At 39.8% G+C, this 27,995-nt stretch overlaps 3 protein-coding genes across 7 annotated transcripts in view; 1 reads left to right on the top strand and 2 right to left on the bottom strand.

The window, feature by feature from the left end:
* The window catches only part of LOC102691152 (5'(3')-deoxyribonucleotidase, mitochondrial), a 110,018-nt gene that overhangs the window by 38,817 nt on the left and 43,206 nt on the right, over nucleotides 1-27,995 (top strand). For all 3 annotated transcript variants that reach the window (XM_069181003.1, XM_069181005.1, XM_069181004.1), the window contains exons 6-7: nucleotides 8,297-9,036; nucleotides 10,236-10,383. In XM_069181003.1, the coding sequence (XP_069037104.1) occupies nucleotides 8,297-8,315 (19 nt within the window). In that variant the 3' untranslated portion in view covers nucleotides 8,316-9,036; nucleotides 10,236-10,383. The remainder of the gene's footprint in view (nucleotides 1-8,296; nucleotides 9,037-10,235; nucleotides 10,384-27,995) is intronic.
* Nucleotides 12,561-14,287, bottom strand: rasd1 (RAS, dexamethasone-induced 1). The gene is made up of 2 exons (XM_006636998.3): nucleotides 13,906-14,287; nucleotides 12,561-13,626 (listed from the first exon to the last, which is right to left on the bottom strand). Exons 1-2 carry the CDS (start codon nucleotides 14,174-14,176, stop codon nucleotides 13,100-13,102), a joined length of 798 nt encoding a protein of 265 aa, XP_006637061.1. The 5' UTR covers nucleotides 14,177-14,287; the 3' UTR covers nucleotides 12,561-13,099.
* Nucleotides 21,321-27,995, bottom strand: part of pemt (phosphatidylethanolamine N-methyltransferase) — a 78,744-nt gene continuing 72,069 nt past the window's right edge. For 2 of the 3 annotated variants that reach the window (XM_015359928.2, XM_015359925.2), the window contains one exon: nucleotides 21,321-23,125. In XM_015359928.2, the coding sequence (XP_015215414.1) occupies nucleotides 23,104-23,125 (22 nt within the window). In that variant the 3' untranslated portion in view covers nucleotides 21,321-23,103. Of the gene's footprint in view, nucleotides 23,126-26,697; nucleotides 27,551-27,995 lie in introns of those variants that run through there. The other variant, XM_006636997.3, reaches the window with a different exon arrangement.

The raw sequence follows: 27,995 nt of genomic DNA on the forward strand, positions 1-27,995 counted from the left end.
GCTTTAGCACTGTACAGTGCTAATTTGTTTTATCAGTACATTGCTGGTAACATTTGCAAAATGTTCTAGGATAGATAATATGGTAAAAAGGAATCATCGCAGGACTGCAGACAACAACCCAAGAAAGATAGCTATCAGGAAGCAGATGTACAGTAAGTTAAGCTTGGTGCTTTCTGTTCAGTAACCATTACAATAATACTGATTTGCATGGGAGATACAGCATTTTAATTGCCAGTGTTTAAATGTTTTTGTATTAAAAGGTTTATGTTACTAAGAGGCACATTTCAGTGCAGTATACACCAGGACATTAAACATTACTCATCTGTAGATGTTGTTTTATTGCTTCGCATCTGGCCCAAGAGCTGAACTTCCAGAGGATTTTTTGTGGAAAACTACAAATAGCAATAAGTGATTAATTTTATAGTGCAGGATCTGTTAGCATCACAGGGCTTGCTGGACTTCAGTGGCATGCACTTTCATTATTAGATGACTTCCCGTCTAAAGCAACTTGATTGTAAAACAAAACGTAGTTATCCATTTCTGGAAAGACCTTTGCCACTAAAAAGCTCAATTTACAACAGTTCACCATAGCTGAAAATATTCGAATACACCAGCCTTTTATTCCAAAATCATTCTATTAAGAAGGCAGTAGCATGATACTCCTCTGACTGCTCCTTAGCCAGAATTGTGCTTTTGAAAAACATCTGCTGCTTTATCAGAAAACATAGAGGACATCTGTAGTAAGTGCAGTTGAAATTAGAGACCAAATGCGAGCTCATAAATAAGTATTTGTTTAAATGGGTCTTTCTGCACATGCGCTTTTATTGAGCAATGTTTCCTTTTAATAACAGTCTGTTGAACAGAAAATCCCACTATGAACTGCACCGTGAAAGCGCATGAAAATCGGATCACGAGAGACAGCTACATCCAAGGACAAGATGCTTTGTGAATGTTTGACTTATTTTGGTTGGATAGATTTGGCTCAGTCGACCTGGTTAATGGGTAGCCTCCTGGCCAGAAGACCGGGAGGCCTTGACCCCATTCAGAGAGGAGTGAACACAGGGGCAGCTGCTAGGTGAAGATGGAGCAGAGGAGGGATGCATGAGACAAATGCAATTGGAAGTGTGAGATTATATATACAGTATATTATATATATAATATATATTAGGAATAGCAGGCGAGATTGACTTGTCAATGTTATCCCTCCTGAACTTCAGTTGATAACTTCCGTCTAAGGCAGATAAACTGGAGAGCACTATGCAATCTTTTCAAGACTCCTTTCCGATGAAGGATGCCAGAGTTGCATATACTGTGGGTGTATGTAGGTGATGCTGATTAAAAGAGATTTTTTATGGGAAACAGACAGGACAATTAAAAAAACAGTGCAACCAATATAAATATATTGGTCGGAGCGATGGCTCTGTGGCTAAGGATCTGCGCCTGTTGCTGGTTCAAATCCTGCAGCTGGCAGAGGAATCCTACTCTGTTGGGCCCCTGAGCAAGGCCCTTAACCCCAGCTGCTCCAGGGGCGCTGTATAAATGGCTGATCCTGTGCTCTGACCCCAAGCTTCTCTCCCTGTCTGTGTCTCATGGAGAGCAAGCTGGGGTATGCGAAAAGACGAATTCCTAATGCAAGAAATTGTATATGGCTGGTAAAGTGATGTTATGTTGTTAAATATGTCCCAGAAGATGATTAGGGCAGAATGATAAAAAAGACTGTGATACACTATGGACATAATGTCCAGAGTATGTGCAAATGTAATAACTAACAATTGTGTTGCTGCTCTGAAGGCCAGGGGTTCTTTGGTTGATGGTGAAGGCACTTGTCAAGATTTTTCACTTAAGCTTGGCTTTGTGAGGGAACCTCTGCTCTGCTCGACTCCTGTCAAAATTGGCTCCTTATAGATGTAAAATTATAGATGGTGCTCTATCTGCCGTATTAGAAAGTAAAATTGTAAAAAAAATTCATAATATCTTCTTTTTCAAGCAGGTTGGTGAATTTTCTGTCTGCTATAGTTCATGCTGATTATTCCTTTCTTAGGTTAATGGTATTTTAATAAGATCGTTCCAATGACTGCCAGGTCTTACAATATAAAACAACAAAAAAACGAAAAGACTCCAGTGCTGTGGCTCTAAAAGAGAGGAATTTATAATAATAATAATAATAATAATAATAATAGTAATAATAATCTTTATTTTATATAGCGCCTTTAAAGGTGGCTTCTCAAAGCGCTTTACAGGATGACAACAACAACATTATAGTGGCAATTAAACGCGTTCAGTATTCTGATTATGGTGTATTCTGATGCTGATCACAGAATAAATCTTAGATACACATCCTTTTTCCTTTCCTCTGCTTAATATCGTTACCTGCTCTGTTAATTGGACGTGGTGGGTCGTTATAATGCTTTTTCAAGCATTACAAGCTCAAGATCAAAGCTGGAGATTGTTACTCAAAGCTTAACAACATGTGACTCAGGGCAACGTTGCGAGTGATGGCATGATGTTGTGCTGGGACAGTTTGTGCTACATTCCCATTTAGCGTGCAGCACGATAGCCGGCTAGACCAGTACGGGATGAACAAGCCCTTTGTCTGAGAGATCAAGCTCTCATATCTCGGTTGAAGTGCAGACAATTTGGTTGCAGTTGTGAATTAAATAAATGTGAGCCATGTGACACTGGGAAAGCAGTTACCTTTTATCTTACTGTCATTCTTGTGTCCTCATGGGACTGTGTGGCATCTTTTGATTGCATGCATTGGCCTCTAAAGACAGGTACACAGGCCAATATTCCTGGCTCATGAAGCAGCAGTTCAGTAAGTAAATCGCAGTTTTCTGGGAGGTCATAGCCAAGGCCTGTGAAGGCAGCAGTCCAGAGCAGTGGCCAGAGTTGTACACTCTAGCTGGAAGGCTATGAGTTGCTGCTGCTGCAGGACGTACTTTATCCAGTTTGTTCCAGTAAACTACCCAGCTTGGGATAGAGGTGTGAGCCAAATGAGTCATTTCCAGACAGAGCATTCTAGAATGCTGCTGTGTGCTGCATATTATCACCCTGTCTTAATGTGCAGAACTGTCACATGAAGGGGATGAATGACAAAACAGCCAGGTGCATTCTCTTTTGCATGTTGCAGATCGTGTCCGGAAATGTTGTATAACAGTGCAACATCAATATTTGAAGATGGAATGCATTTCAGTTTACAATATAAACACAGTACAACCTGAACAATTGAGTTTGATTCGACACGTGAATTACGTTACAATAACCAACGATTACCAACCAGCTGAAGATGTCTCTGCCATTTTTTCCTTCCTGTGTGGTGTTAACGCATCCATGTGCAATCAGAACGAAGGACACCTCTTCTGATGAAAAATGATGTATCAGATTCCCATGTGCAGTTGGCTTAACTCCCATTATATCCAGTAAGGAGAATGATAAGTCAGTAAATGTCAAGACCTTTGAGATATTACCTGGCACATATTCATGTACAGATTATTGTAGATTGTAGATTAGGAGGGGTCAGTTCCCTGTGTTTATGTGGATAGAAAAGCAAAACGCTTTCCAGTAACTAGGTCTATTTTGCTTTGTAAATGACTAGAGGTAGCTGTTTTAAAATCAAGTGCATCATTATTTAAAGCCGTTTTGAATATATATTTAAATTGATTTCTCATTCCAATCATACTACTTAATATTTGGGGAAACCCAGGTCTCTTTATATATCTGTGACCTAGCTGATAAGACTTGTGAGAATTTGAAGGTATTTGTATTTGGCTCTGTGGTTATGGTTTTGACTTTTATCAATTAACATTCACCTTTTCTTGTGTGTGTGTGTATCTAAAAGGTCCTCTTCAAAAAAGGAGAAAAACGTCTGAGTGATGTTTCGAACGTTCTAACTAAATGAGGAGACCTAAAAGCTTCCAACAAATAAATGTGTTTTCTGGGGGAGTTATGTCTTTGCCTACCTACTTGCTCTTGTGTTTTCAGCAAACATAACACAGCTGGGTCAGATAATGTTTGCAAACAAAAATGCAAATGAGATGACGCTGTTCAGCTGCATCTGATGTGTGTTAAAAACATGACCGAGGAGCTGCTTCCAGATTCCTGCAGCACGTTGTGAAACTCCCATTCTCCATTTTAGAATGTGCTTCACCTTAGTTTCCGTTTATGCCTTACCGTTAGTGTTTCATTGTTGATTCTGAAGACGTCTATGGGGCTGACATTGTCAAAACCTTTGAGGATTTTAAATTCAGTTCTTTTAGTTGGGCAGCAAAAGGATAGTCCTTTGAGTCTGAGAATGTTCCAGGTTCCAGAATGTTCTCCATAGATACATGAATTTATTATTTCAGTGACTTGATTCTTAAATTGGACTTCTTCATAGCCCTCATGTGACACACAAATGTTTTACTTGGTGGCTTCCTGGAATGACAGCAATGCCTAAAAGGAGTTTATGTCCACAGGTACAACAAAGGTGATGTTTAGAAAAGGTAAATATTAGAGTATCACTTTCTTGATTCTAGAAGAAGCCACTTTTAATCAGGGTATTACATTTACCTTTGAGGTTAGGTACGTTTGAATGAAATACTGGGAAAATAAACCTTTAATGCCAGGCTTAAGTCTAATGGAAACTCACTCCAGGCTGTATTCATAGAGCATTAATTTACGATGTTGTTTTTTTACTTTATTTTCTAAAAGAAGAAATCCCCCAGCATTGTTCTGCCAACAGAAATAGTTTTTAGCCCAGAGGCTGCTTGTGACAGGCTTAGCTGCACAGTTCCTGAAACCTCCTTTTGGCTGTTTCATCTGGGGGAAACGTTCTTTTTCAAAACACTTTTACGAATAAGCCTGCTGTTTTAATGAGTAAAAAAAAAAGATTCTCTTCACAATACAACCATCAAGCCTCCATCTGAAAATATGGGAGGACGGATGAACACAAACGGAAGTCTCAAACCTTCTGGAAAATTCAGGAGTCTAACATCAGGTGGTGATTGGGTAGTTCATGCATCTCTTCTCCAATGTGTGAGTACAGTGAGGAACAGTAAGCATAACAAGGTTACTTAATCAGATAAAAGAGAAAATTGGTACAAGCTATAAATGAAATTTAGGTCATGGGCGATTAGTAGGCCAAGAGGTGATAATACAGGATATACAAAGAAAACACAGGAAGGATTTGCTGTGGATCTGCTCATTATAAGGGATTTTTGTATTCACATCACTGTGACACTTTTATCATCCTGCGATACTAGGGATAGTGTGATTTCATTTGTTCTTGAAACATGATGGTTATATAACAGCTGTGATCTCTTTGTTTTCAAGCAAAACTTGAGAAAAATGAGAATATGCTTTCTGTCCGGTCTCATGTAGGGTAATATAAAAATACTGTGTATTCATCCTGGGTTAAATCAATGCATAAAGTGAATTACCTGCAGTACCAAATATGTTTCATAGGTGTAATTTTTCATATTTCTCTTGCACATCCACACATTTCTGTTTGTGTTTCGCAAGACTCTCTGAAATCGACAAACTTATCCTCTCCTATTGTATTGAGATATTTGCTGATCTCCACAATAGTCTTGCAACGCCACTTGAACATTATTTTCCTGGAAGTCCTGAGCTAGGCTGATAAGAATCTGAGAGTGCAAAAGCTAGGTTATAAAGGTGTTGGAGGTAAGAGCTCCAACAGATCAGCTTTAATGCCAGGTAGCATACAACTCCTCAGGCATTCCTCTGTTGTTGCTTAATGGCTGTCTTCAAGACAAGTAGACTAGGAAGGAATAAGTAAAGAAATTAAAAGGTCCAACATATATTTCAGATGCAACGCTTAACTCCCCTGAAGCATGACTTCTAGAAACAGTCAAAAGAATCCAAAGTAAATGAGTTAAATCCCAGTCTGTATAGCCATGATCTGATTTTAAACTGAGGGGCCATAGCCTGGATAATAAATGACAGCGGAGGAAGTGGTAAGGACTTCTTCAGAGAAAAAAGAAATATCTCCAAAGAAACAATAACAAAGAACCTGCCTCGGTCATCAAGAAGTGCTCAATACGGATGCCATGGCTGGCTGATTCTACCTCATGGGAGAGTCTGAAGTGCATTCGGAAAAGCCAGTTAGCAGTAATAGGCTGGGGTCTGTAGCCAAACAAAACAACACTCTGTGACTGCACATCAGATAGGGTATATATTTCTGAATGAAAGGATGTACTTGCACAAGTCTCAGCATTACAAAGGGCAAGCAAGCATGCTGTGTCAATACTCTTGGTCATTTTGAATGGTTCGGCACTGCCTAGGTTCATGATTCCAGACTCTGTTAAATATTCTAAAAGATTTCTTCATCCATCCAATGATCACTTCCTCTTTGTTCAGGAGTCAGGGTGTCCTGGCTACACTCTGTTAATTTTTGTACCTGATCTGGTGAACTGTGGAGCTGCTGCACATCACCCAGGTGGGGACTGGCCCCCACCCGCCCCGTTTGTAAGGCACATTGGGATCTATTGGGGGAGGAAGTGCTACACAAATGCCCTTTCACAAGGAAGAACCCCATTCAGGGGCAGCTGCAAAGGAGGAGATGGGTTGGAGGCAGAAAAATGCAAAAGGAGGTGTGTGCAAAAGACATATCCATTGTATGACAAGAGTCAGTATTGATGGTGAGTTTAAACAGCTGGGTGAGATTGGATTGTTCATTATTATCCCTCCCGAACTCCAGTTAAAAATTTCCATTAATTATATTGCTTAATATGTTCTCCTTTTTTCATTCTAAAGCTCATGTTTGGATGCAGTATAAATACAGAAATACCTTTCTTATCTGAAGAGCTCTTCAGGCTCACTTTGTAACAGTGTCCACACCAGGTCACTGTTATTGACACTGTTCTCAGTCTTTAGCTCCAGCAAGTGACTAATTGCCAGTATTAAACCCCTCCCACCCTGAAACATTATCCAGTTTTATGATAAGGTTAATAATTTAAATCTGTTATCTTTATGGTTACAACTCCGTGCCATGATTCTAATTTATTCCAATAATATTTTAAGTCAAAAGAAGTAATGTTCGTATGCTCCCAAGCAAAGGGCCCCATAAAATAAAACATTTCCCCATCCCAATCTGCTGAGCAAGTAGACATCACTGCAACAGAATCAAGTAATCAGTATAAAGATCATGGAAGTAAAATGAGGGGCTGTGTATCATATGGCATGGCAAGCTATCTAAGACTGCCTCTTCATGAGAGAATGTTGTAAGTGGGCTGGCTAATTGGTAGGCAGCAAACAGCTGGTGTCCCTTCTCTTTGAATATCAGCTAAAATCTAAACCGCTAATAATAGTGGTTTGATTTTCAGCTCCCTAGCACATAGCGTTTTGTATACTAAGCTTAAATGGGGGACAGTAAAATCTGCTTCTTGGATACTGTGGGATGCACATAATAATAATTATAATTTCTTTATCAAAGGGCAACTTGACCAGGACACTGGAGTAACACATGGTGCATATTTATTATTTTTTTATAAATAGAAATACTGCATCACTGTGTCCCTGTAACAATTACTACTATCAGGGGGAAATGCTACATCTGATATCAACTGGCCTAGCTCTTTAGCTGCTGTTCCATCTTGTTTTCTAATCTTGTAAATGGAGAGAAATCACATTTTGACAGGAAGCACTTTTTAATTGGTTAAAAAAAAGATTTTATTGTTCTCCAAAGAAGGGTGCCACAAAGTTCAGAGAGGACGATGGGCTGGAAAATGGGCAGACAGTTGTCTCTTTTAAAGTTAGTTCTTCTACTGAAATAATATTGGAAGGGCAGACTGAAAGCTTGCTCAGACACAGACAGAATATTAATAATAATACACAGAAGTATGGACATGTGCGATGCAAGTGGAGGGAAACATGAAATAGCCAAGATACGTAAAAAAACCCATGTGAGAAGACGTCAGTCCAAGTGGATTTGATGTAAATGACAATCTTTGGTGTTAAGGACCACACCGATGATGCCGGCTGTGAGCTGCACTGGCATCAAGGCAGAACATATATAATGAAAGATGAAAGGTAGGGCTACAGAGCTCATGGGCGTAAGCAGCATGAAGATTGCTGAAGCCCAGCCATGAGAGCCAACAGAGACAGAGAGGTGAACACTTGGAAATGTGATGAGGGCATCATCCATGAGCGCAGGAAAGGTCACAAAACCTTTGAAGTGTTACACATGGCACGCTATCTGAGGGAAACAAATCTGGAAAGGACAATGTTGATATTGCTTTAATGCCAAGATGAATGGCTTTGTCCTTAACAGCGACTTGTATGCTTTACATTGTTTCAGGTTTCTCTGGCCTCTTTAAAGCACATGGATCTGAAGAACTGGGAGAAGCTGTTACATTGGTCAAACTAGGACAAAACCCTGACTGAGGCTGTTAACACCCCAGCTGGACTGAAACCCCACGGAGACACCAGCCCTTCACGTCCAGGACTGGGGACTCCTGATGTAGAATAACTAGCTAATGAAGACAAATTAATCAGTCCGATTTTTTTCAGCAAAATATGTTCCTATATAATTCAATCCATACGTTATCGCATATCTCGGTCCACAATCTGTTACATCTGCTGCTGTAACATGTAACAGACTTCACTGTGTATACAGTCAATAACATTTCAACCTAAAAAAATGCTAAATTATATACTGTATGGTTTATTAAAAACTGTTGTGAAGATAAATTCAGAAATTACAGAATTGTTTCGCGATTGTATAAAATTCCTTATTACGAACATACGGTATTTCTCATTTTATTTTTAAAGAAAAATAATTAAAATATCTTTGCATAGCTGTATCGTTCATGCGAGTGCACTGAAACTGGTAATCAGACGTCATCACGATGCTAAGCATGAAACCTGACGTAGACTCGAAAGGCTGTATCCTTCTACAGAGAAGAAACACGCCAGATTGATGACGCGTATTTTGTGCGCCAGATTAGAAATGGCAGAGATGGCGGCGGTGATTCCGAAGCAGGAGGCAGAAGATGAGGATTGTTCTTTGCTTCCCCTTGTTCATGACATCATTAAATGGTAAAAAGCAACGTGTTAAAGACAGCTTTTCTTTGCCTGCATGTATCGTCTGACCTTGGGTGTTTTAACGTTTGTGAATCTAGTTGTAACCGCAGGAACAAACACAAACGTTGAAACCTAATTGATGCATCGTGTCATTCCTATCGGCAGTTTCTTATTGTTTTTCCTTTTTTAAGCAGTTGTGAATGGTATTGATGATCTTTGATTGCAAGAAACAAAGAAACATTTGCTGCAAATGTGCACTTTTTTGATTCAAGCTTATTCTGAAGGGGTGTGAATAGCAGACGAAAGCTTGAACTTGCCCTTACATGAGCTACAGTGCCTTAACACCTCCCACAGTACACTGTAGCTGGGGCAGGTGATTTCTCCCATCAGTAACAAACGCTCGGATATTTGTGGCTGTACACATGGGCTTCCTATAAAAAAACAAAGGTCTTTATTTATTTACGAGGATATGTAAGGAAGCACATGTGTTTGTTTTGTTTTACCATTGTCACACAAAACCCGTTGTGTTTTATATATCTCGTTTAGGAGTTACTTATCTATTATGAATGACAAATAGGAAACTATAGAGACTATAGTGACCCTGTAACGCACTAATAGCTACTTTAAGGCACATCGTAATATTCAGCATTATTTTGTTTTGAGAAGTCGATTTTTTCACCTCAACCACACAACTCTGCATCAGAATATGGTTTCAGAGTGCTCTGTAAATTGCACTGGTTCAGAGCAGAATTCAAAGAGATTGAGATTTGCCTGTTCAGCTGTACCGCACTGAATGATCTACTTCCAAAGTTTCTTGATGTCTTATTCCACATGTGTAGTCTAAAAGTTCATCTAAGATGTGCCGATTTGAGCCTTTTTACTACCAAAGACAACACACCAGGTGAAAGAGCCTTATCCTAATGTACAACACTCCTTGCCCAAATCCATTAGAGATCCTGTGGCAGGTGACATTCTTAAACTCACTTTAAAATGTAGAATTTTACTCTTGCTTTTACTGGGTCAATTTATTGGGCATTTTTTGGTATTGCTTCTGTTGTGTTTTAAGTGTGTTGTATTGCATTGTTTTTATTGCTCTTATAACAATTTTTTATTATTATTATTATCATTGTTATTATTATTATTATTTCAAACAGTGACATAATAGGGTTTGAAATAATTGGGCATTATGGTATTCTTGTCTTTATGTTTGATAGTATGGACAAGGACAGCCAAGATGTCCACCAGGAACTGAACAAACTCAAGATGAAGATCCAGGAGGCCAGGGAGCAGATTTTGGCTATGCCTGGAATCAGCCTGAGTCCCGAACAGCAGCAACAGCAACTGCAGAACCTTAGGGAGCAGGTACGCACCAAGAACCAGCTGCTGCAGAAGTACAAGAGCCTGTGTATGTTTGACATCCCCAAACCCTAGAGAGGGCTGGTCGCCTTTAAAGACCTCCACTGTAGATGCTGCCTGTGAGGGATGCTTGTGGAAAGACCCGTTTCAAAATCACATGGAGAAAGACAGACTTGTTTTTTAAAGGTAACTCGCTTGACTTGGACACAGCTCTGCAGCGATCTGGAAGTGATTGGGTTGGGAAGAGGCTCGAGCAAAAGACTGCTGTTCTCGAATTGTTCGGTTGAGATGCATTTTTATTAGTTAAATAAGTTGTCGGATGAGCTGTTATAATATTTAGGAGGGATAGGCCTTCGGTTTATGTTTTTCATCTACAACACGTGGTGATGTTTAACTTCTTTTTTTTACTTTTGTATTTATTGCTGAGTATATTTGAACAAGAAAGACTGATTTACAATGTTTGCACATTTGATTCATTTTCATATGCAGCGTTTTCAGATAATTACTCATCGGGTAACTGATTCAAACTTTGTTTAATAAGGCAGTTTATTAAATTCTGCTTATCAGTAATATCTTGTTAAAGGTTTCATGTAAATCAAAGTTTAGGCAGGAGGTGTAAGACGTATATTTGTAATTTCAAAGAGAGCTTCAACCAGAGGGAACCATTCCTTGTATCTTCAGCAGTCCACAGGAAGAGAAGAGGTTTAACTATCTTCATGTTGCTTTTGTACATACTGTACCTATTGTCTGAAATCTGGCTGCAATTCATCTATGAGGTTTTAAAGATAGCATGGGCTAAGTATTATAAAAAAGCCAAAATATCACATGTCTGAGAAAAGTATACTCTGTAACAGGTTGGTGTGTCTGCAGGTTTTTATTCACGCGTATTGAGTAATTTTTACTCTATAAGATACATATTCAGTACCCTACTTATGTTAGCAAAGCCTACGGTCTCTTCGGGATATCGAACATACTGTACTTGATAAGACCGCAAGTTTAGATTCACTAATGCAGTTTTGATGAAGTATTCAGTTCTTCACACTCAGCAACAGAATTCCGATTTCTTTCACTTGGCCACTCCTGTAGTTTATTTCATTTGATAGAGGTAGTTTGCATTGTAGCATTTTTTTTAAATTTGTTGCACGTTAACATTTACATGATTTATTTGCCTGTCCCGAGCATATTGAAAATACAATTTGTGTTAATCGAGGATAACTTGTCAATTGCTTCATTTAAATCACTCTTGATACCTTTAACAGATGTGTGCCTGGACCAATTGGATTATTTTCAAAATAGTTTATTGTTCAATTCAGCGTATTAGTATATAGCGCCTTTCACAACATGGGTGCCCCTTGTTAGGATAGGATAATTGTTTGATATTCTTCATAAACTTGTAAATGTAATTAACTGTAAACCCTGTTCTATCAGACATATGTGATGGCTGGAGCTGAAATCTGCTGCACTCTTCAGTCGAATAAGAGGCTACTTGCTGTCCCTGTTGAGGTCTGAGGCATTTAAAGTCAAAATTCACCCGACTTCGATTCTGAACTTGTACTGCTAGCAAGATAAAACGAATGCCAGTGTATTCTGTTTCCGTAGGGTGAAACAGTTGGGAAGTCCATATGATTCAAAAGGGTTGTGTTAATAGCAGTCAGTATTATCCGTTTCCTTTGAATGGCTTGTATTTGTACATAATTCAGAATGCGGCAGGACAGTTTGACGCACCTGTATAAACTACTTCGCTCAAGGCAACATCACCTGTGCCCTACCTAGAGTATGAATCTGTAACTTTACAGGTAAGAGTTGAGAGACCTAACAGATTTGACCTTTTCGTATCTGGGGTTCAATGCGCCCATCCATTTTCCAGTTGGAGCCTATCTTGGCAAACAGTGGGCGCATCCCCAGACACACACAGACGTGAGCACGCGCACACTCGCACCAGAAGCCAATTACAAATTTACCTCTGGGGGGGGAAACCCATGTGACCACAGACAGCACCCCAAGTCCAGAATTGAACCCAGAGCGCTAGTGCTGCAAGGCCACTGTGCCACTCTGCTGCCCTGTTTTTGGTGCATTGTAAGGAATACTCATTTGAGTACATGTGAGCACCATATAGTTTTGTAGTTGAGAAGTAAAAGTACTGCAAGGGTGGAGGAGAGGGGAAAGAGCCAGAAGATAACAAATAGTTTAAGATCTTTTATTTTTCTTTATAAAATTACATTGACATATAAGAATAAATAGACATTCACAAAATTTGTTCTTGTTGCAACATTCAAGTGCTGTTTTAAGTTATAAATCATTTATAACAAACTGTAAACAATCGTTTTTTTTTTTACAAATTGCACACCACCCTGAAGTTTTTTTTTTTACCTGCTGAACCAGTACGGTAAGATTTAAAAGATGAACACGTGTATAACAGCGCATTGTTGTGTTTTCTCTTAAAGAAATCTCAGGGTTTTTGTTGACCACATCACATTTAGCGCCCTGACACTCATGTGGGGGGGGGGAGGTGTTCTGTATAGAAGTCTGCCCAGCTCATACAACACAAGCACTCCGAGTCTCTTACAAGTGTCACAATTGAGGACAGGTTGCCGCCGAGAGAAACTGGAAACTACCTGGATGAGCCCCGCTCTCTGAGCGCCACCTCTTACACCGGTTATCGGACCCACTCGGTGTGAGTTTAACTTCGTCTCGGGTTCTCCCGTTCTTTCGGTGGCAGTACTTAGCTGATGATGCACCTTTCTTTATCCTTCCCCTGGCCGCCGCCGATAGCTTTCTCTTTAATGTACATCAAGTCACTGTGCACGCTTGGGCGCCGGGCAAAGGGAGCGACTATGCCGTAGACGTCCCCGTCTTTGAACTTCTTGTTTTTGATGGACTTGCGGTGGAGCATGTCGCAGTACTGCACCGAGACCTTGCGGTGGAGGTCGGGGCTCATTTCGTGCGGCAGCTTGGCCATGACGAAGAGAGTCCGGAACATTTTGTCCACGTTGGTGTTCTTCTTGGCCGAGATCTCGAAGTAGGCGCATTTGTCGTCCCCGGCAATGAGCTGGTCGATGTCTTCCCGTTGCACCTCCCGGTACAGCTCCCGGTCACCTTTGTTTCCGCAGATGACCAGCGGCACGTCCACGTTCTCCTTGGTCTTGTTTTTCAAGCAGGACTTGGTCTCAAATATTTGCTGTTTCAGACGCTGGACTTCCTCGAAGGAGTCCTTGTTGTCCAGGCTGAACACCAGGATGAAGACGTCACCTGAGGAAAACAGACACACAAGATTTAAGTCTCATTCGCTGGGAGCCAACTGTGCAACACAGCAGTTTGCATCTAGTTCTGGGCGTTTTACCAGGATGTGCTTTGGCTAGCAAAAGTAACTTTTGCATCTGATAACTTGTTAAAAAGTTGGGTTTTTTCCCCTCGCGTTTGCACAGACGGGAAGAGAAAAGCTGCTTGCAAATATCCCTTTCAGTCAATCAGCTACCTCCCCAATTCTAAATGGTTAACGCACTAACGCACAAATAAAATTCAATTTACCTGTGAGTATGGACAGGCGCCTCATAGCCGGGAAAGGATGATTTCCAGAGGTGTCTAAAATATCCAGCTGATAAGCGTCTCCCCTGATGCTGTAAAATTTCCTGTGAAAGTCTTCAATGGTCGGCGTGTACTGGTCATCAAACCTCCCGTTCAGAAAACGGGAGATGATGGACGTTTTACCAACTTTAGTGGAGCCCAGAATCACCATCCTGTAGCAGTTCTTGGCCGGGATGTCAAACTCGTTCTCTGAGGGTGTCATTTTCTTAATCATGGTTGCGAGGTTTTCGCCCAGGTCGTTTTCAGCGGCTAGACCAAAGCACCGTCTTGCCTTGTGGACTTCTCGTCAAACCCGGTTCAGCACTGTAGCTGTTCTGAGTTCGAAGCCTTGAGCTGCCGCCTTTATATTGGGAAAAGGCGACCCCTCCTCTACGAGTCGTCATCACCTACGCAGCGCCTCGAAAAGCAAAGCGAAAAAAGAAAACTAGCAGGTGCCTGATTTTGCGTCAGTCTCTGAAATACTGGGAACATGAGATCTTCGTTCCTAAAGGAACACGAGCAGAAACGGGAGCCGAAGACAAGTTGTCGCTTTTTCTTAATTTTCTTTAAAATTACCGCAACTCTATATTTCTTTAAAACGCACAAACGGGGAGGCGTGCCATTTCGTTAATATTTGTAATATTGTTTCCAAAGCTTGAACTTTGGACTGCTCATGTACGCAGAGAGAGCAGAAACGTTGCGTTCAGCAGCGCCTTCCGAAACTTTAGTTGTGCATTAATTGAGGTCGGCTGCTGAGAAATGACGTGGATTTAGTTGGTTTTTTAAAACAAAAATCGCTTCAAAACAAAAGCTAAACCATCGTAAATTCATCCTCTTTAGTTCGCCTCGCGCATAACGAAGGTTTAGGTTTGGAAAAATGGTATGAAACGGGTTCTTTAAAACATTTAGGCACTTTAAAATTAGTTCCGATGTATGGCATAATAAATGCAAAGACTACCGCCGATATTCATGTAATAACAATGACTCCATATCTCTCACTTTACAAGATTTAATGTAGTGCGCTACAACGCAGGAGAAAAGCGCAGCTTTCCATGTTTAGGAAATGCAAAGACTCATGGAATATTTCGCTTCGGAAAGGCAAAGGCGAATCCACAGACACGTACTCCACATGTAATTACATAGTGAACTAGTTTATAAATCATCAGAACTGCGAAAATGACAACAATAGATATTTCAAATATGGTTTGCCTGTCTATACGCGTGGTTAACGACTAAACGAAGATCGGGAAATCAGAGGCTAGAGGATGGGCTTGCGAGAAACGAAGATCTGTTTTTGCAAAGTCAGACTTTGCAAGTTCAGGTCTCATGCTCGCTGAACCGCTTCCACAGAAGTCGGGAAACCCAGCATTCGGGAACGATCTTGTTATTCTCCTTTTGCAGTGTTCGGTTCGCTTTTTTACGCAATTCTTTTCTGAAACTGCAGAGGAATCTTGTAGTGAAATGTCCTGTTTCTGTTTTGGATATCGCCAAAAGATCCCTTTTGTTTTCCGAAATGCTTATGCTACTTGCGACAGGCAGGGCTCGGTTGGTAGTAATACTTGACCGACATAATTTGTGCCAATAAACGTGCCCACTCCCCATCAAGAACTGTGTCGTTAACAGTAAGGATAGTGAAGCACATTTTCTCGTTTTGTATAGCATAAAAAGAATGTATGCATTTCATTGACCAACATTAATTACACTCTTAGCTTTTTAAAGCGAACCCTGCTTTCGTTTTGATACTTTGCTATACTGTTGCATTTTAAAGACGATACGCCCCCGCAAACGCACAGCAACAATTTAAAAAAAAGTCTACATCTGTTAAAACGTCATACAGCCTCTATAGCACATATTTTAAAGCAGAAGTAGAATGATTTCTGAAACATCCAGCAGGATACTTGCAGGACTCCAGAAAAACTTTGAACTTCCCAGATCTTACGATTTCTGAATCATTATTACTTTGTCATTTTGTACACAACTGTCTTGAGAGAAAAGGGATTACATTTTCCCTTCCCTTTATGATTTTAGGAAATCATTAGTACAGATCTAATGGTTCATGTCAGTTCGAAATCCTCGATAGCTCAGTGAAAAAGCATGAACTGACACAACATACAGTATGTATGATGCGCTAGGATTTTGGCAAAGACAGTTGCTGTTCTTGTGAGCAGTTAAGACTCAGTATTGAGGTCGAAACAGCCAGGCGTGCGTCTCGGTTTTAAATTTTCCCAACAGAGGGCGCTCGTGATTTGAGTATTGGGAAAAAAAATAGTTGTTGCAGAGTTACTTTCGGTCAAAAGTTAATCTGCAAAAATGTAGCAATTAGCACAGCGATGTTTACAATAATACGCGTATATTAATTCAATGGAAATAGTGAAAATCTACTGTTTTTGATTGCTGCCCGCGCACTCATTCAATTAAAGTGAATATGTAATGTCTCCGCGTTTTGTGGCATTTTTCGTGCACAGACGTTATTAAACTTGACTTTAGCCATTTATGTTACCCAGGTAAAAGTACGGAAATGTAAGCCTGCTTTTCAGCGCCACAGCCTCCTCAGTCCCTCCGGCGGAGTTCACAGGTGACGCTGCTGATCACTAATTAGAAAGAGCTTGCGTTTCAGTTCTGATGCGCGCTGATGTTTGCCTGGGGTTGCGCGTCTCTTTTCGCCAGTTGTGAAAGTGAGACGTCTGACCGTATCCCGTCCGAAGTGAACAGAGATTAACTGTATGTAGTGCGCAGTATTGACGCCTTTAATATTTACAAAAAAATGTAATGAATGATAAATGCTTCCCAAACGTATAGGACACGGCATATATTTGCAGTAAGTTGAATTAAGATTCAGTGAAGACGCAATGAGTGTCGCTTGCATTTTTTCTTTTGTGAACACAAAAGCGCAAAACACTACGAATATTTCAGTAATGCATGTTCCGTATGTGACTTGTTGTCGTTCATTACACAAAGGGACACAGATCCTCTGTAACCACACATAAAAGTGTCAGAATGAGGCCATAGTCTGTTATGCAGAAACAGTGACGCTGTAGGACGCTTTTGCCCTGACCGTTACAGGCTGATTTCTTATGCCTGGATGGTTTTTACTTTACAACAGAAGCTGCAGTACCATCATCTGCCTCTGTCCTTTCAGTAATTGGTTATCCTCTGTGTATTAGCATCTGATAGGAAACCGGGCAGATATACCTATTACTGTACTCGTTCAAGGGGGTGTAAGGTAGACCGCATGTAATGTTGGAAAAAACGGAACAGTGGCTAGGAGACATTTCATTAATTATTTAGCAAGTTTTAAGAAGAAACCAAAGGACGCGATTCTTAGTCCTACTTATCGATGCATGTGCTCAGTACCTGGATTGAGAATGCACATTCAAAATCATAGTCGCTTTGTTCGCCTGTTTCGCACACGCAAACCTAGTAACTCACCCAGAGATGCGCATTTAATCGCGTTGCTCCTGTTCAAAATACATAAGTATTGAGGAGTGGTTACCAGCTCCAGGTGCGCAAATGCATTCTGGAGTATTGTATGTGAAAGTCTGTTTAGCGGTATTTCATTTCACTCTGGCGTTACCATTTTTAAATTAAAATACAAAATTAAGCTTAAATCAGTGATTGGTTTTGTATTGCCTTTCTTTTAAATGGCCATTCGCGGTATGGCCTGTGTACTAACCACGGCGTTTCTTAAGCGCAGTGAAACTGCACAGACCGGTTCTCTCTCTTGTTCAGTGTAACAAACAGTATTTGTTTTTGAAATCTTGATTCCAACTACCCCTGAAGAGCTTTCTGCAATACGTTTGTATCTGTTTACTATTCCGCAAAGCTTTTTCTTAAAAAGCAGGATGCAGATTGATTTTCTGTACCCCTCCGTTTTATAACCACTTTATCCAATCTGGGAGCTGGAGCTATCCCAGCAAGCAAGGGGCGCAAGGCAGGATACACTCTGGCTGTGACGTCAGTCCATCTCAGGGCACACGCAGACACACACACAAGCTCACACACACTCACACCAGGGCCAATTTCCCCAGAAGCCAATTAACCTGCCAGCATGTTTTTGGACTGTGGGGGAAAACCGGAGCACCCAGAGGAAACCGATGCGAATCCGGGGAGAACATGCAAACTCCACCCCAGGAACCGAACCGTGGCCCCAGCATTGAGAGGCAGCCATGCTAACTACTGTGCCACTGTGATGGCCATCTTCCATTGCACATAATGTATTTTTTAAATGCTTTTTCATCCTATTTCCTATGAAGTGTTTTGTGAAACCTTTGCCGTTAAATGCGCCCCGATAGAAGTGGTGGATTTTAGGTGTTTTTTTTCCAGAACAACTTGGACATAAATGCTCACTGCTGTCCCAAGCTTGCCGCTACTGTAAGTTATACAAGATCACTTTCCACGGAACCAGGGAACAAATCGAGCAATGCAACAGTAAAATTAAGGCTTACATCTATCTAGCTGACATTGGAAGGCTTCAAAGCAACAAGACAAAAACACAAAACTAATAAAAGAGTGGATTCAATTTGCTCAGTCAGATATACTGCGGATTTATGGCTTCATACTCAGATGCCAAATGGTATTAGTTCTGTTATGTCCTTCTGCGCATGGTTTGCTAATCAGTTTATGGACATGAAAGCACAAAAGGTTTATTTAATTGTCATAAACTGGTTTATTACTCTGTGGGCAGATTCGTCGGTGTCTCCATTGTTGATGAGAATGAGCTGTGTGGAAGGTGAAGGACAGCTGTAGCTTGGGCTCAGGAATACAGTAATGAAAGAAAGCAGAACTTGACGAGTGCACCACAAAAACTGCAGTAATGTCCCTGCAAATAAAGTATAGTTGTCTACTACATTTTGGTGCCAGATGTACACATTCAACAGGTGAGCAGGTTCTCTTCACTCACCTGGGTATATAATCTCATTAATCAAAAGAAAGATGGATAAGCACAGCTGCCTGTAACCAGTGGTATCCTAGATTTAACTTAATGCAAAATCCTTCAGCCAATAGAAGAATCACTGTGCTCAGCTTGTTTATGGTCTAACTAGCTCATTATTTTTCTGAAAGCGCTGAAAGCATTTTCTCAATTTTGTATTAGCCAGCATGATTTAAATGAATGTTTCTTGGGTTGCATGGCAGGTAACATACTAGAACCTTTTGAGATGTGGAAAAAAATACGACTTTTAATGGCTGGATTATGTAACACTGCGTATCTTTTGATTTGAAAGATCTCTAGTCAAACTTGAGCTTATTAAAATAAGAACCTTACGAAAACACAATTAGTGTCCCTTTAAGAAGGAATCTACTTTTCATGGACACTTTGTCTTCTCATTGGAATTGATAAATGCGAAATTAAAACAGATCCATGTGCAATCATTTGACATGAATTACTCTGATTGATTAGTTGTCTCCACCCAAAATAAAGAGACAAACGAGTCTGTTATAAAAGATAGGGTGTGTTGCCTCACTTGCTGGCAGAACATTTAAGAGCTGAAGTGTGATCATTTAACAGTAATAAGAAATGACAGGCATTTTCTCCACTGATACTGCAAGCAAAAAAAAACATATTTTACCCCTCTATCCAATTCAAAGGTATTCATGGCAAAGAGAGGACTGAATCCGTCTTTCCATTTCCTAGCCTTTTACCCAATCTACACAGATCTAACATCTACACCGTTAACACCCGGATCTGGAGTTGAACCCAAGCCCCAGAGCTGTGCGGCTAACCACTGCTAGCCGCCTAAGAGGTCACCCATTCATTTTCTATCAGCTTCTTCCAGCACAGGGTTGTGATTAAGCCAGAGCCTATTCTGGCAAGCAACTGGCACAAGGCAGGGTATGCCTGCCTTGCACTATAAGTATTTCATTGCCCTTGTGCATATGACATATAAGCTTAACTGAACCCTGGACTGGATGCCAGTCCATTGCAGGGTGCACACAGACGTGGATAGATTCACACCTAGGGCTAGTTTTCTCCCCGAAGCCGATCCACCACACCCTAGATTAATCGGCCAGTATGTTTTTGAACTGTGAGAGCAAACAGGAGCCATTGAGAACATATTGTTTAAAAATGTTGACCTCAGTTGGTTAAAACGGTGCTTAAAATGTGCACAGTCGAAACCCGCCGCTCGCTAAGAATTCTGGGGCAAATGTGTCAGATGTGTTCCCATTACCCGTATAGCTCTTTGAGTGGAGTGTCCAGAAAAGCGCTATATCGAGTAAGTGTGAGCAATTATTATTGTTATTATTATTATTATATGCCTCTGTAGCAATGGAGCTGCTATCTGACCATATTTGTGCCTGCAGCACAACTACATGGAGCTTAATATACTGAGGTCAAAGCGAATTTCACCTGAGACAAAAGATGACCTAGTCCTGAATTTCTTGAGCCAGATCTCCATGTGTGTGTCGGATAGGTTAATACCACACAGAGGCCAACAAAATGGAGAAGTCTAAACTTCTGGCCATGCAAGAATAACAGCAGTGCCAATAGTAGTCAGTGTACCACTATGTCATATTAGGACAGTCCTTTAAGAGCTGCAAAAAAAACTACTAGAAGAAGCTGCTGACCTTAATGAAATGAAGGCATCCAGAGATGTAATGCCTTATTCTCCTTGCTTTTTCTTTTTACTTTACAAAATGGCTTTTACAGTGAGATGATTCAGTGTAAAGGATAATGGGCTTAAAATAGCAGAACATGATCCAATTAGTGAAGTTATTATTAGAGTCTGGAGGAAAACGGCAATAAAGATGATTGATATTACTACTGAGCTCGGTAGCACGTCCTGTATCTTTTCTTTAAAACAATACTGTTTCATTACTTTTCTCTTTTATTACATCCCCATTCATTTTCTGGTGAGGAAAATCTAAAAATAACGTTTTTATAGATTCATTGTCTGGAATTCAGCCATTTATCACTGAAAATATGAATAGATAAATTGAGGCTGTTGACTGTTACACTCCCCTTAGCAATTGGCGTCTAGTTTAACTCTATTGCTGGGGACAAAAAAATCAAATGATACTTAAGCAGAAAGGATGTTATTAAGTAAAGCATGTGACAGATACATTATGGAACACAGGGTCAATTACAAAATTCCACTCGTTTCATCAGTTACTGCAGTGAACAAACATTTAAATCCATTGCCTACAATTACCAATTGCTATTATTTTTTAATACTGTACCTTTGATCATTAGCACTCGATTAAGATTTTCAAAGCGTTTCACTTTCTAGTCAATTACAAAGAATCATCTGGCACAAGTGCCTTGTTACCGATTACCGTCTTTCACATCATTAAAGTGTATTCATTAAAGATAACAAAAGAGGAGTGTGTTCTCAGCTTTCTGGTTTACGGGTGTAAAGAAATTCTACCGAATCCAAATCCAGTGAGGTTTGAGCCCACACTTTTATTTGAGCAATCATTAACTTCCTCTGGAGCAAAAATATTTCGGACTTGATTGTTAGAATTAAAAGCACTGGATTACTGACTGGTAAAAAAAAATCTATTTTGTTAATTTGACTTGCATCTTGGCAGGTAAAAATGCAGAACCTAAACTGTGGATCTTGATCCATGCTGAATTCCATGGAGTTAAATTGCAGGGAAAAAAAGAAAAAGAAAGTAAAATTGTCACGCTTGGATTTGGCTCTGAAATCACTCCAATGTCAATGAAAACTGATGTGTATCTTTATTTTAGATATAATATAATAATTATATATTACGAATAGACATTGATTTAAGTAATTTATAACCCTGGCAGAACTTGAATTTAAGTTATGTAAAATACAATTCAACAAGTCTTCAACATACAGTTGATAAAGTTAGGAAGATGTTAATATAAGAAAGGTCAAAATGATTTCTACCACACTGTCATGATTACTGAACGATCAAAACCCATTGACCAGTTTCCTGAATTTAACAGGAAGAAAAATGGAGCCTTTCACATAACTCTAACTTAATTATTGCAAAAATGCCTGTAAAACAGCCTAGGAGGTGTTTATTGAATCAAATAGAGAGCCAAAAAGTATGAGAAATAACAAAAACTGTTATTATATCTTGCATAGTCTTCACAAAACAAGCAGTTGGGAAAAATTGCTTAGATCACATTAGGGGAAAAAATCTCATAATTTTAGCAGATTACATCCTTCTTCTTGACCTTTTCCAACATCTTGAATTTGAATCCAGCTCTATTAGAATTTGTTCATTAAGAGCCTTTGAAAAGACTGACAATAACCAGATACAGTAGTAAAACTATTTACTTAGAATAAATTCAGAAAAGTGACAAGCAGAAGATGGTAATTTAGTTGCAGTTTTAGTCTTTAGTATCTAATTGACCCAATGATCTTAATCAGCTGTTACAAATAATTATAATTATTATTATGGATACATATTCCATGTATAAAAAATAATATTTAGCATCTCTCTTTATCACCTACTGTACAATAGTAACCTTATTAACAACATGACATTATATTTGATTTTGAGTAATTTAACTGCTGTTAACCCCGGTTATTATTATTATTATTATTATTATTTAAAATTTTTAAATACAACAAGAGTTAAACAAAGAAATTAAGTGGAACCTTGGGGTCTTGCAAGGGGTGCGAGTAGCTGCCTAATCAAACAAGCAGAAAAAAAAATGACCTTGAAATTTTAGTTTCCCAACTTGTTTTGTCAGTCTAACATGCCGAGTGAAACAAGCTCATGAGGTAACCGTACGTTTTGCACTTGTGCTTAGTCAAGCTGGGCAGTCATAAGCAGCTTCTGTAGGTCGCTGTGCATTATCCAGGAATAAGAGTAGCCAGGAGAGAAACAAGGTCATTTTAAGGTCAAAACCAGCCGTTCAATGACCTCTGACAACCCGAATGTGGCCGACTTTTATATCAGTTCAAGCAAATTCACGGTGCAACGTCCAGCGCGCGCATCGATCTTTCCCCTTGCTTCGGTTCTCAAGTCTGAAACCACACGGTGCTTATCACAAGCACGACTGAAAAACATAGCGTGATATTTCCTTCGTAATCTCTGGCTGCTTATCTCAGCACAGCACCAAAAGAAAGTTTTCACTGGTTGTGGCTTCCTGTATTCTCGGGAGTAGAAAGCAGTCGATTCAAGCAAGTATTCTGGCTGTGCACAGATGTTAAGTAGATGTGGTGCATAGGCTGTGTTGGTGCATCACTCAGGTGCTTCGTGCTTTCTGTAACAAACAAGAGGTTGAATGAAACACGTTGCACTGCGAAAAACGGTGGAACATCTGCTAGACAAAAAGGGAGATGTTGTCAGTGCACATCATCCTATTCATCTACATACATCTGTACTGTGATTGTGACGATCCTTGCAAGTTTTACTTTATTATATCATTCATTGCATTAGGATTGTTCTGTAATTTATCATGCTATATACAGTAATTAGTACAGCACTCATCCAAATGTTTGTAATAATTGTTCTTACCATTACGCAAATGTGTTCACGGTAGGCCACTTTGGACAAAGGCATCAACCAAATGAATGCCTAATAAATACACAATGGATTTCCAGCATCCCAACGTATGCTTATTAACTAACAAAGTCTACCTTGCTAGTAAAATAATACTTCTCGTAATGCCAAAGCCAGAAATGAGACTAGGCGGTGGTCCTCCTGTCTAGCAGCAGAACAAAATGCTTTGAAAACATGGGAGAATGACATGGAATGGTTGTGTTTTTAGCCCTGGGACCTTGCTCTCCATGTTACAGAACCAGAACTGGACTCTGTCCATGATAAGTCTAAGCCAGCAACAAGCGTGTGATCTAATTCTATCTAGCAGCCTGATGGTGTTTCAAAGAAAAGTTCAGGAGGCCAAAACCCTAATCTCGCCCACTTCTGCCTAACTAAACGTAATACATCCTGGTTCTTCATCACCTGCATGCAATGTGGTTTCGCATCCCTCCCTACACCCCATTTGCACCCTTGCAGCAGCTCCCTGGCTCATTCCTCATTAAATGGGGGTGGGTGTTCTGACAGACTGGGTTGTCGTTCTCCTCGGCCAAGTGCGCTACCCCAATAAAGCCAGCTATTCAAATCACACCTCTTCTCCTCCTTAAACTGGGCTTGACAAACAACGGAAATATAATTATGAGTAATCCAAAACACACAGTGTGGCTTCCCCTGCAACTTCATTAATATATGTACACTTGTTTTTTTTTATTGATACAATCAGTGGAGATTTGCCAAGATCAGCAGGCATGAGGCAAATGGAAACCTGTTGAGCAGATCTTCCCATCCATCCATTTCCTCACTGCTTTATCCAGTAGAGAGTTGTGGAGGAGATGGAGCCTATCCTGGCAAGCAACAGGCTCAAGGCAGGAGGGGATGGGACACTAGTCCATCACAGGGCACACACAGACACCAACACGCACAAACACGCACAGATCTTGCATTGAATATAGGAAACACTTCCTTCAGGCAGAGGATCATTAAAGCACTAAGTGCATTGAAAAAAACGTTCAGGTGGCCCACATGCTTAAATAGAGCTGTTACGGCATCAGACACAGTACTGATCGGTGGTGGTCAGCCTAGATGAACTGAATGGTCAGTCCCCATCAGAAAAAAGTCATTTCACATATTAGCAGTCTGTCACAATGGCACCTGCATGGGAAGGTTTGGGTCTAACGAAGGCTGAAAATCTGAGATAAAACTACAAATGTTGAACTCAAATGAAGGCATGGTTTTATTTTTTCAAGAATCTGAAAGATCTTGTTTAGATTTATATTTTTAACAGTACTATTTTTAAGAGTTTGACCTAGAAGATTTTGAAATAGAAGGGAGGGAAAGAACAACTAGTAAAGAAGATTCCCCCACCAACAATCATTTTATCAAAACATCTGAATGACATCTAGGCCTCCTTTCTAATCATTCTTAACATTTTTCTTTGAGTCAACTTTATCTGGTTGCTATGGCGGGGAAAAAAAAGTATTCAAAAAATAGATCAGCAAGATTCAGATTTAGATTCAGTGACGTAATGCATTTTAGGATTGAATGTGAAATAAAAGAACTGAAAAAAATCAAGAAGGCTTTTTAAATGGAAAGAAAAAGCAGCACAGCAGGTGAACAAAATTAAAGGTCACGTACATGACATATATTTAGAAATGAAATGGCACAAGGGGCCCAGCTCAACCAAAGCCCAGATCAGCACTTACGAACAAACACCAGCCATTAAACAGGAGGATAAACTGTCTCGTTTAGGACTACTGAGGAGAAATATGTCAAGATGTCTTCGCAACTGTGGATTGATGATGATGGAGGAGCTAATTACATCTAAATTCATTTCAGATACAGTAGTTACAAATGGTGATTTCCATCCATCCGAGTGAAGTGCAAGGGCCATTTCCTTACACAAAGTGTAGCAGGAGTATGGAACAAGCTGTTTTCAATTAGCAACATAATTGGCAATTGGGTTTTTTGTTGGCTTAACAATAATTTAAAATTGTATAAATCATACAGTAATTTGACAGTATGATTTCAAACAACATGCAGTTACCTGATACAGTAATAACCACATTTTGGCAGTAACAGTGGAACATCAAGATGAAGAGAAATGTACCAGTCAGGTACCTCCTAGTATCAGAGACAGTTTTATCATAGATAATGGCTATCTGAATCACTATATACAGATCAGAAACATTCAAGGTTGCAGAATAAACGTCTGGGGTTAATATTTTACACGTGTTTGTTTTTTTAAGAATATATATTTTCTCAGCTCTTCATTGCCGGAATACAAAATAGAATTCATGACTGTAAACCTAAAGTGAGGTGGCATTATCTAAATGTTTCACAAGTTTACAGTAGCAGCAGAGATTGAACAAATAATTTATCTCCATCCATCTTAGTGAGGGTCATTGGGTGTAAAAGGGGAGAACTGAGAGCATACGACCGCTTTCAACTTATTTATCTCATTGTTCAAGCCAAAACTGACTTTGAACATGTCAACCATAAAGACCTGTTAGAAAGGCTTGATTTCAGCTACTACTGCAGACAACATCTGACCTGCAGCATAAATGCAAACTCCAGAATACAGATTTCTTGATATACAGTAGTATTTTGGATCATAGCTCTGCTTAACAGTATAAAACAGAAATCACTGTGATTTTTTAAAATACCTTTGGTGTGCTAAGCCATCAGCAGATCATTCTATAATGTACTGACCCAATAAACTTAATTGCACTGTTTTCTGAAACCACAATTTGATTTAGGAGACCATGATTTAATAACCTGTATAAAGAATGCTGAGTTTGTTCATCACTCTGGGGTAGTGTTCTGTTTAACCCCAAGTATTGTACTTGTAATTTGTAGTTTTCCTAATTGGTTCCTATTAATTTCAGTGACGCGAGGTCAAGGCTAAAAATTGCTGTCATGTCACACACAGTTTAGCAGAAATTCTTCTAAGCAGAAGTTATTTATCCTGCTATAATGTATAGTTCTTGAGTAACCTTAACCTACCCATCGTGGATCTGAATACTGACAGCTTTCAGCAATGTCAGCAGAATCATGGTAGTAAACAGGATTTGACAAGAAAGACAGGCTAAACTGATTCAGTTTTGATGGGCTCAATAAGGCACATACCTCTGCCCTTAAAAATACAGACTCTGGTGCAAAGTCATCATTATCTTGTCTGTACACATGTCTTTTTTACAGACTTGCATATGCAAGCTAGCTACAGCAAAGACATAAGTTATACCTAAAAGCAAATCAAAGGAATACAACACATACAGTACTTAGACATGTGCTGCCACATTCTTAACAATAAGTCATTATTTTTTTAATTTGAATGAAAAACAAAATGACAAATTCCCAAAGCACAATGTACAATCGCATTTTCAAATCACACATTCACAGACCTGCTTCTTACTTTTCCCTTTGTCTCTTTAAAAAACAAATCATAACGTGTAGATAGAGGATTCAGGTTGGACACACACGAGCAAACAAAGCCATTCTGTCTTAAATCCCGAGTCCCGACAGAGAGGAATGAAACACAATACCAAGCACAAAAAAGGAGCAGTCACAAACATGCTGGAGGCTTGGTGTGATGCTTAACGCAGAGCCCGAAACAACACTTACAGGGAAGGATGCTACCTACACCAAGTGTAAGGTGAAACTCCCACCATAGGGATATTAATTTTAATACAGTAGGCTCCATATTTAACTCTGTAAAGTTTAACATGGACAAAATTGTATATACAGTAGATTACAAACCTCTATGGGATATGTAATTACAGTACATCATCCTGGCAGTATAGACAGAAATATTCTTATGGTCTCATCAAATTTACATTTTTACCCTAAACAGCATGAGAAAAAAAGAATTAAAAGGGGGGTTGGAAATATTTTTCAACCTCATCTGTTATCCATATGTTTTTATTTATCAATACTTTCATGCTGGTATACTGTGGTCCACAGGGAGGAGGATATCAGATGCAATGCACCCCAGTTAAGTCAGTGAAGTGTTCAGTCCAGAGCCATCTTCCTATCTCATGGGTCCTGGGTCATTTGTTCAGTGAGACTTCCCTAATCCTTGCACAAACACAGATGTACTCATTTGTTCTTCTCGGATGAGATTCTCTGCCGATAGATCTCTTCCGTGAAAGGTCTGCAAATACAAGAAAATAAACAGACAAATAGGCACCATAAAGCAGCTGAGGCCTCAGTGGACCAGCCTGTACCAGTCACCAGTTCTGAGGAGGACCGTTTTTTTATCCCAGTGGAGTGCTTGTTTGACAAATCCAATATTTACCAGGCCCAGAACCGCAGGGGGGTTGGTCCCTGTGTGAGTGTACCTGCACCATTATCAATAGGCTATCGATTGGCGGTCAGAGTCCATTCCTCAATTTGACAGTAAAAGGAAGTCTCTCCCACAAAATGGAGGTAAACGGAGCATACAATTTATTTACTGTATTTATTATACTTGCTTCCAGACTGCATCACAAAAGGTATTGTCAATAAGACCTGCAAGCATCTTGTAGCCTGACCTCAGAGGACCATCAGAAGATCGGTTCTGGTCAGTACTGAGAAGGGAGACCTCCAACGACAACCAG

This window comes from Lepisosteus oculatus, chromosome 19, assembly GCF_040954835.1.
Source record: "Lepisosteus oculatus isolate fLepOcu1 chromosome 19, fLepOcu1.hap2, whole genome shotgun sequence".
Taxonomy (NCBI): domain Eukaryota; kingdom Metazoa; phylum Chordata; class Actinopteri; order Semionotiformes; family Lepisosteidae; genus Lepisosteus; species Lepisosteus oculatus.